Raw genomic sequence first — 9,748 nt, forward strand, 5'->3', positions numbered from 1 at the left:
AATCTATGGAAGAAACGAGTGACTGCATACAAGAGAATCAACAGACTGATAGGTTCCACTAGATACCGTAATGTGATGGACATGAATGCTGGACTTGGTGGTTTCGCTGCTGCTCTTGAATCGCCTAAATCTTGGGTTATGAATGTGATTCCAACCATTAACAAGAACACATTGAGTGTTGTCTATGAGAGAGGTCTCATTGGTATCTACCATGACTGGTAAGAACATATCTATACACAACTCTTCATCTCTCTCCCTTCAATAGTTCTTTACATTGTTTTCCAATATCTTTCAACTTTTTCAAATCTCTACAGGTGTGAAGGCTTTTCAACTTATCCAAGAACATACGATTTCATTCATGCTAGTGGTGTCTTCAGCTTGTATCAGCACAGGTAACAAAATTACAAACCCTACCTTAAACCCTAAAGCTACAAACTTTATGAAAATTAGTAACTTTAACCCTAAAGCTAGAAACTTTAAGAGAGCTAGTGATTGAATGGTTATGTTCTCTACATGGGTTCGTTAAGTAACGGGTTAGTTTCATTTTCGCAGCTGCAAACTTGAAGATATTCTTCTAGAAACTGATCGGATTTTACGGCCGGAAGGGATTGTGATATTCCGGGATGAGGTTGATGTTTTGAACGATGTGAGGAAGATCGCTGATGGAATGAGATGGGATACTAAATTGATGGATCACGAAGACGGTCCTCTCGTGCCGGAGAAGATTCTTGTCGCCGTTAAGCAGTATTGGGTCGCCGGCGACGATGGAAAGAGTTCTCCGTCGTCTTCTTCTTCTTCTGAGAATAGTGAAGAAGAATAAAAACAAAACTCCTCAGGTATTGGATTTTACAGTCCCTGTACTTTTACATATTTACAAGGTTTAACCACAAAGTTTGTTCAAATCAATTAAACCCAAATTCTGTATTATGATTGAGTTGTTTTTTTTTTTGTTGTTGTATGATATCAGGTGAAGGTTTACTAAGCTTGAAGTGTAGATCTATTTTACAACACCTGGAAAAATTCTTATCAAAAGGAAGGAATCAGAATTTTTCCATGAAAGAAAGGTGTCAAAAAGCTGTAATACAATATAGATGATGATCAAGACGAATATGTGCATTTGTGTTTTTATTTTTGTTCCCTAGTTTTTAATTTTATTTTTGAAGGAAAAAAAAAAGTTTAATAGTTCCATGTGTTTGGCAAGATAGTTTGAAGCGTTTTGGACACCTTGGACGCTAGTTTATGATGTGACCTTGACATTTTTTTATAATAATAGTCTTTTGTATTGAAGGAAAAAGACTATGATATAAATGGAAACTTTTATATAATTTTAAATTAGATAAAACTAGAAGTTTTGTAGGAAAATATCAATAATAGTTCAATGACATTAGTGTAGGGAAACTGATTCAAATGTCGGTCGGTTGATGTACGTAAATGGATATTACTGTTTTGGAACAAAGCTATAGTTGTCATGGGGCACCTTTTGTCTCGTGACTTGCATCATACATTAATATAATATATGTTGTATTTCTTACATTATTAACTAAAACAAAATAGCATTTTACAAAGATTGATATATAATCATAGGTGTTTTAGACGAATATGTATCTCTAAAAACACAATCTAACTTTTTAAGTTAACACATGAAGCTTAAACAAAACGAATTAGTCCACACTAGGCTCCGTTCGAATAAAACTATGGGCTGTGAAATTGAGACCCTTAGCTACAAACAAAAAGAGGCAAATTATTACTAGGAATAACTTTTTGAAGGATAAAAACATCTCTTTTTTCTCTCTCTAAGCGACGATTAGGTTAAGCCGCCGCTACAAATTCGTTTTCTCAGTTCTGCCTCTCCGGCGGCCACCACGGCGCTGTGAGAGGGCTCTCTAGTTCTTTTCTTTGTCTTTCTTTTGTTTTGTTATCTTTGTTTGCTGAATTTTGGTTTTCGATTGAGGAGTTGCTGGTGAACTCTGGTTGTGAAAGGGTGTCTTTGCGGAAGCGGTCGAAGGTGGGTCAGATCTTCTAGGGTTCGAGGGTAGTTCAGAGAGGGTGATGCCGGATCTGGTAGATTCACGGTTTTCTTTTGCCTAATAAATTCAGCCTCTTTGCTTTTCTCGACCTAGATCTTTTTCTGCTTTGTGCTTTTCATCGTAACTATGCCGCGGATGTGGTTTTGGGTGGTCTCTCACCAGTTTCCCTCAAGCTATCATCTTTTAGTTTGCTCTTTCTCTCTTTGGTTCAGCCTTTGGTTTCCATCTGGGTTGTTCCAGGTGCTTTGGTTTCTCTGAAATTGATGCTAGTCTCAAAGTTTACAGATTTTCATATTCGGGGTGGAGATTGCAGTGAATGATATATGGCTCGTTTTGATGGTGTTCTTGTTCGCAAGAAGGGTTAATTCGAGTGGGTAGGCTTGGCTCCTTGTCTTTGCTTTGCAGATCGGGTAGAGATCTGAAAGGGTTGTGTAGACTTCTTTCTAGGCGTAATTTGATAGCGCAGAGTCGTTATTGTCGTCGCATCCGGAAGTGGTTGAAGTTCAACTAAGTTCTTGCTTGCCGGGTTATGAAGGTCTAGGGTTCTTGGTTTGGAGAGGTCGGCTCTCATCTTGATAGGAGGAAGTGGTTGTTATCTTTGGTATGCTAGAGGACATCATTGATAAATCTCATTCTTTGGATTTTCAGAAGAAGAAGTTGATTTGTTGAATTTGAGCTAGCGTCTCTCTTAAGAGTGAAGTCTTGTTGCTTTTGTGTTTAAACCTTGGTTGCAATTTCTGTTGATTTGAGGCTTAAAATTTATGCTTTGTATGTTTAAAGTTCTTAGCTCTCTGTTTAGTTTCCGGGGACTTTCCTTTCGTCCGTCGGTTTAGACCCCCCTTGTTTGGGCTTTTAGACTCCGGGGATATTCATGTTTCCGCCGACTGAAGTTTGTAATCCATGTATCTTTCACGTTTATTATCAATATTAACATCAGATGACAAAAAAAAAAACTTTTTGAAGGATAGGAAAATATAATGGCCATGGATGGAATAAAAGGACCAATAAATAGTAAAAATACAACTACCACTTTCGTCTTAGTGATGAGTCTGTAAAGGAAACTTTTTTTTTGTTTCATTCAATTATTAGTTCCATACTCTCCCGTTTGAATCATAACTTTCTTATAAAAATATACGTCATACGTGTACTTCCATCCATACACACTTATTTGTTTGGCTTATAGTTCCGTGACAATAAAAACATGTGGCTTATTCTTCTAAACCTAATCACACCGATTCATGTAATGAGTTGATATACAAATGTAATTTATGTTGTTATATTCAATATGAGCACAAAGTATTTATACAGAGGTGTCTAGTTTAGAGGTGTCTAGTTTAGACGATAGTATCGTATCTACAAGAATATAGGAGATAGAAGATTTAGATATATCCTAAGCCTAATACTCCCTTCACGTTGGTGGGACGAAATCTCGGACACCCAACATGGACAATAAATTTTGAAAAATAAGTGTGGGCAACGACTTAGTGAGAAGATCAGCCATTTGGTCCTTAGTTGAAATGTGTTCAGTAGTGATTAGCTTATCTTGAACTGCATCTCGCACCTGATGATAATCCCGCTCATGAAAAACTGGATTTGCAGCAATGTGAATGGCCGCCTGACTTTCATAGTACAAAAGAATCGGGTGTGAATGATCCACTCCTAGATCCTCCATTAAACCCTTCAACCATTTGACCTCCTTGAGAGTGTAAGCCATGGCTCTGTGCTCATTCTCGACCGACGAACTAGACACTGTATCCTGCTTCTTTGTCCACCAGGATATAGGCGAGTCACCGAGATATAGAACGTAAGCAGAAAGAGACCGACGAGTGCAAAGAGACGCCGAATGATCAGCATCGCAGTAGGCAGTCAGAGTGAGAGAACTGTCAGACCGTAGAAAAATGGCTTGAGAAGGAGAGATTTTGAGATAACTAACAAGTTGTAGAGCAGCCTCCCAATGAGCAACAAGAGGAATCTTCATGAATTGTGAAAGAATGTGCACAGCATAACTCAAATTCGGGCGAGTGATGGTTAAGTAGATAAAACGGCCTACTAAGCGGTGATATTGGTCTGGATTTGCATATGCCGGATCCTTCACCAAACCAAGCTTATGATTGAGTTCCATTGGAGTCAAAACTGGCTTTGCACCTAACATACCAGCCTCGTGGATAATGTCTAGAGCATACTTCCGTTGAGATAAACAGAACTCGTCTTTGCCACGTGAAACCTCGAGACCCAAAAAATATTTCAGCTTGCCAAGGTCCTTCATGTGAAAACAATTGTTGAGCTGCACCTTAAACTTGTTAAAAACCGTTAGATTATTCCCAGCAAGAACAAAGTCATCAACATAAACAAGAATATGCAGAATAACATCCCCGTGAATCAAAGTAAACAAAGAGTAGTCCTGGTAGCTTTGTTTAAATCCGAATTCGCTAAGTGCAGTTGACAACTTGGAGAACCAACATCGAGGCGATTGCTTGAGACCGTACAACAATTTACGAAGGCGACACACCTTATTGGGATCGCTGGATTTAAAACCTGGAGGTAGCTTCATGTAAACTTCTTCCTCAAGATCCCCATGGAGGAAGGCATTATGAACGTCCATTTGGTGAACCTCCCAATTCTTGGCAGCGGCTACACCAAGAAGAGAACGTACGGTTGTCATCTTCGCAACCGGAGCAAAGGTTTCCTTGAAATCGACACCTTCCTTTTGATGATTACCCATGGCCACAAGGCGGGCTTTATGACGTTCAAAAGAACCATCCAAGTTAATCTTCAACTTGTACACCCATTTGCTGTTAATGGCTTTCTTCCCCAGTGGCAAATCAGTGACATCCCACGTATGATTAGCCTCAAGTGCCTCTATTTCTTTGCGCATCGCATCGCATTGCACCACTCTTTAATGATAACCGCATCCTTGAAATGGCGAGGTTTGTTGCTGTCTAAAATTGATGCCATGAAAGCAATATGGTTTGCGGAGAAGCCCTCATTAGATAAATACTACGAGATAGGGTATAGTATCTTACCAGAGACCGTAGAGGAGGACAATGATTCGTCAGGAGCGAGAACGTGAGAGGAGGAGTGTACAGGAGGGACAACAAAATCTTTAAGCAGAATAGAATAAAACTTCTCGCGATGACCCTTGTCCAACAATTCTGGTAAACCGGGTGTAGACGGTGACTTATCATCCGACTGATCCGTAACAGGAAGAGGAAACAGAGATGAGGAAGGAGAGGCGGAGCTCTCCATGTCAAGGGAAACCGAAAGAGAAACGGGTGTCATGACCAGGGTTAACACTCGAGCCAACACAGGAGAATCCTCTTGAAGAGATATAGGTTGTGCAACCGCCGGGGTAGTAAGGGTGGTGACACCTAGTCATCATCAACCACGACGAGTTGTGGTGACGAAGGAGGAGGCGGAGACGATGAATGGTGGAGAAACGGAAAAATCTCCTCTTGAAACCAGACATCGCGGCTAATAAAAATTTTCTTGGTATCAAGATCAAACAAGTGCAATCCCTTCTTACCATATGGATAGCCAATGAAGACACATTTTTGACTGCGAGGACCAAATTTATCCTTATCCCTAGAATGATGATGAGCATAGCATAAGCAGCCAAATGTGTGGATCATATCATACGACGGACGATGGCCAAATAAGACTTCATAAAGAGTCTTGTTTTGTAACACGGACGACGGTGTGCAGTTGATTAAATGAGTTGCGGTGAGGATGCTTTCTCCCCAGAACTTGACCGGCATATGGCTTTGAAAGAGACATGCACGAGCAACGTTGAGAATATGGCGGTGTTTGCATTCTACCTGTCCATTATGTTGAGGAGTTTCAACGCATGATGTTTTATGAAGGATGCCATGTTCTTGAAAGTATGAAGAGAGACACATGAATTCAGTGCCATTGTCAGTACGAAAAGACTTGATCGATTTTCCAAACTAACGTTCAGACATAGCACAAAAATTTCGAATTAATTGTGAGACATCGGATTTAGCAGACATGAGGTATGTCCATTCAGCGCGAGAGTGATTATCAACCAATGTTAGGAAATACGTAGCACCGGTTGTATAAGGAGTACGATAAGGACTCCATACATCACAATAAACAAGTGAGAAACAATTCGTTGCTTTATTATTACTCTCATGAAAAACATCTCTTGTTTGCTTAACATGAAAACAAATGTCACAACTTTTTAAAACCTCAATGTTCCTAGGAGAATCAACACATTCGGTTAAAGAAACTAAAACACCAGGTGAAGGATGTCCGAGCCTACGATGCCACAACCCACTAGACGCCTCAAGAGTCGCTAATGCTTTGTGAGACCGAGCAGCCAACACTCCCGTAAAGTAGTACACTCCCTCACGTTCTTCACCCGTTCCAGTCAAAGTCCTCGAAAAACGGTCATGTAAGAAACAAAGAGTGTCAGTAAAAGTCCCAATGGAACCAGTTTGCTTGAGAAGTTTCAAAACTGATATCAAAGTGCAGTTGAAATCAGGAACAAACAAAATGTTTTGAGTAAATAAGCGGAGCTCATCGGAAGTGAACCACACTTGGTAGCTCGTGATGGTCGACCATCAGGTTTCGTAACAGGTGAGGGAATTATGTCAAAGACATCAACCAGAAGAGAAATATCACCCGTCATGTGATGAGAGGCGCCCGTATCTAAAACAACATCAGACAAATGAGTTTTACCCGACAACGTTTCTGAAGAGGTGTTGGAACGTTGAGCTTCAAGAAAGTTGATGAGTTGCGTTATCTGATTGTTGCCACCTTAATTAGGAGACACGACGCGAGCATTGTTGGCCCGACCTCGACCGCGACCAACACCCCTTGTTGGACGTCTTCCTCGCTGAACAAACGATTGGAAGTGTCTCTGTTATCCGGTCGAGTACCACCTTTGTTGTCAAAGTACCATTCCGGGAAACCATGAAGCTGAAAGCATTCGGATGCTTCATGACCTTGGCGTCGACAATGTGTACATGATAGAGAGGCACGATCACGGAAGCGAGGACCTGTAACAGCAGCAGCATGAGCAGGAACCTCTGTTTTGACGTTGAAACCAACCGCCTCTGTTTGGACAAGTTCCTTGGATTGCACGACATTGAGATTTTGTTCCTCTCGAATAACCTGAGAGTACACTTGAGTAAGCGGGGGCTTGGGGTCTTCTCCAGTAATTGTTGATCGGATGTTGCTGAAACGAGGAAGATCTAAACCAAACAGGAACTGATGGATTCGGTCCTCTTCTCGTTCTTGAGCAATACCCGTAGCAGCAGCACACGTACAGTCACAGCCATTTTTGTAGTTCTGCAGCTCCTTCCATAACTTCGACAAACGACCATAGTATTCCAAAACGGATTGACCGTTCTGTTTACATCCAGCGATCTCGTCTTTAAGAACTTGTTTACGAACACCGTTGCTAACTGAGAAACGGGAACGAAGACTTTCCCACATTGTCGATGCCTCGGCGATGAAGGAAACGGTGGATCAAAGTTTAGGATCAATGGAAGTTCGAATCCAACCCACGATCATAGAGTTCGCGGCTCGCCACAAGCTCAGGTCAGGGTCAGCGGTAGGTTTTGGAATGGATCCATCAATAAAGTCAAACTTATGTTTAGCTTGCAACGAGTTGCGTAGCTCGGTAGCCCATTCAGAATAATTGTCTTCTTGTAGAATCACATAAGATATCAAAGCTCCCGGATTTTCAGAGGAACTTAGTGTATATGTTGATGGTGGTGGTGCAACAACCACTTGTGTTTGTGGAGGAGTTGCCATCGGATAGTTGTAGAAAACAAGCAGATAAACAGAAAGAGTTGCAGCGACGGCGGTTGTTAACACATAACGGCAGTAGTGGCGTTTATTAGAGATTTAGCGGCGATGATGGTTGTTGAAGAACAATGGCGGTGGCGGGAGGAATTGTAAAGAAAATTAGGTTACAGAAGCTTAATGCTCTGATACCATATAATGAGTTGATATACGAATGTAATGTGTGTTGTTATATTCAATATGAGCACAAAGTATTTATACAAAGGTGCTTAGCTTAGACGATGGTATCGTATCTACGAGAATATAGGACATAGAAGATTTAGATATATCCTAAGCCTAATAATTCATAATATATCTTTAAACTATAGAGTACAATTAATAGAGAAAAATAGTCCTACCTAATTACCTTTGACAGTTAAAAAAAAAACAATATGGTAATGGTACACAACATAAGTGAGGAGTCATGATTAATATTTATCAGCCGAAGCATAAAAATATATAGAGTAACATTAATAAGATACGTAATCATCTTTTTTTTTTTTTTACACAAAAGGATAATTTTATTAATTTTCAATGGTTAGGAACCCAGGCTATTGTTAACCAACTGAAACAAGGCATGTTACACAGAGAGCCACAAGGTAAACTACAATAGAGCAAAGGTTAAAACTGGGGATTACAAGTGTAGATGACGTTACTGTATAATCAAAAAAAGGGTTAAGCGAGATCCTAATCTAATAACTGTCATCCAGTTTGATGCCATCAGCAACTCCAAAAAAGCGAACTTAATAGGCCATCATGCCTAAACTGAAAATAGACTGCTGAACCAAAAAGTTATTCTTGACAGAACTTAACAGAGTGTTAGATAGGGTTTGGAGGTTCACGAGTACCCTTTCTTTCACGATCAGGTAAATTGGATCTTTTCTTCATAGGTAGTTCATTTTTTGGATTAAAGTCCAATCTTCTTTTTGAGCATTCTCCTACTTCAAATTTAGATTGGAACTTGGGATTATAACCACCATCTGAATTCGAACCTGTTGATTCTTCTTTTCCGGAGAGCTCAAAGTGAGGAAAGGCCAGTGCAAAGTAAGGACTTGATTTCTTCTTAGGTTGAGATATCTGATTCTCCTGCATCACCTCTTTGAGGACAGGGACTTGCGCAACTGGGCTTGATGGTTGTGACATATGAGCAGGGTCCATCTCTTCGAACTCCTCATTTCTTCTTTGCTGATCCTGATTACGGGGATTGTTGAAAGGGTTAGGATTAACAGGTTCAAAGGGACACCTGGAAGAAGGATGCATAATTCTGCAGCAATTAGTGCAAATTTTTTCCATCTTCTCATATTGAAAACCAAGCATCGCTCTATCTCCCGATTGGAACCTCGATCTTCTAAAAAACCTGAAGCGGTCAGTGATTGAAACCTTGATTTTCGCTCTTATAAATGAAACTTGGTTTGTAACTGAGTCTTCAAAGTCCAGCTCCACCAGGTCTCCTAAGGATCTAGCTATCCTGCGAAAAGTTTTGGCAGAGATATAGCGTAAAGGAACACCCCGGATTTGAACCCAGAGATCAATTGATGTTAAGAAGTCTAGTCTTGGTAAATCATCCCATCTCTGCAGTGCCACAAACCACCTATTGAAGCTCCACGGTTGACTTCTTAGGACTGAGACCAAGTCTCTTTCTGATTGAAATCGAAACTGTATAAAGCGATCGTCCAAAACTCTGCCGTGAACAGAGGAAGATAGGCCCCAGAGTGTAGGAAGATTGTCAGCTACTTCGAATAAGTTCTGATCCACTGGGTTGAGAGGTCTGGCAATCAAGCTTAATCTATTGCTGGTTTGGACTTCTTCATAGTCAGAGTTTGGAATTAAAAGCTCAGGGTCATCTCTCCCTAATGCAAAGTATTGAATCTCATCCCACAACTCTTTCTCCATTTTTTTTTTTTTTTTTTTTT

General features: G+C 40.4%; 3 protein-coding genes across 3 annotated transcripts in view; 1 reads left to right on the top strand and 2 right to left on the bottom strand.

The window, feature by feature from the left end:
* The window catches only part of LOC104731733 (probable methyltransferase PMT14), a 3,683-nt gene extending 2,497 nt beyond the window's left edge, over positions 1–1,186 (top strand). The window contains exons 5-8 of the mRNA XM_019233946.1: positions 1–218; positions 315–392; positions 553–836; positions 968–1,186. Of these exons, the coding sequence (XP_019089491.1) occupies positions 1–218; positions 315–392; positions 553–820 (564 nt within the window). The 3' untranslated portion in view covers positions 821–836; positions 968–1,186. The remainder of the gene's footprint in view (positions 219–314; positions 393–552; positions 837–967) is intronic.
* Positions 5,396–7,484, bottom strand: LOC104733516. The gene is made up of 4 exons (XM_010453088.1): positions 6,818–7,484; positions 6,579–6,695; positions 6,233–6,501; positions 5,396–5,971 (listed from the first exon to the last, which is right to left on the bottom strand). Exons 1-4 carry the CDS (start codon positions 7,482–7,484, stop codon positions 5,396–5,398), a joined length of 1,629 nt encoding a protein of 542 aa, XP_010451390.1.
* On the bottom strand, positions 8,655–9,728 carry LOC104731734 (uncharacterized protein At4g02000-like). Its single transcript, XM_010451212.2, has one exon. The coding sequence runs from the start codon at positions 9,726–9,728 to the stop codon at positions 8,655–8,657; it is 1,074 nt and encodes a 357-aa protein (XP_010449514.1).

This window comes from Camelina sativa, chromosome 12 (genome assembly GCF_000633955.1).
Source record: "Camelina sativa cultivar DH55 chromosome 12, Cs, whole genome shotgun sequence".
NCBI lineage: Eukaryota > Viridiplantae > Streptophyta > Magnoliopsida > Brassicales > Brassicaceae > Camelina > Camelina sativa.

Excerpts from the sequence above, each read along its gene's own strand:
- LOC104733516 (XM_010453088.1), bottom strand. The coding sequence starts at position 7,484 with ATGTGGGAAAGTCTTCGTTCCCGTTTCTCAGTTAGCAACGGTGTTCGT. Across the intron at positions 6,502-6,578 it reads ATCACGAGCTACCAAGTGTG|TTTTGAAACTTCTCAAGCAA; the intron begins GTTCACTTCCGA and ends CTTTGATATCAG. Across the intron at positions 5,972-6,232 it reads ATTCTCCTAGGAACATTGAG|TTTGGAAAATCGATCAAGTC; the intron begins GTTTTAAAAAGT and ends TCTGAACGTTAG.
- LOC104731734 (XM_010451212.2), bottom strand. The coding sequence starts at position 9,728 with ATGGAGAAAGAGTTGTGGGATGAGATTCAATACTTTGCATTAGGGAGA.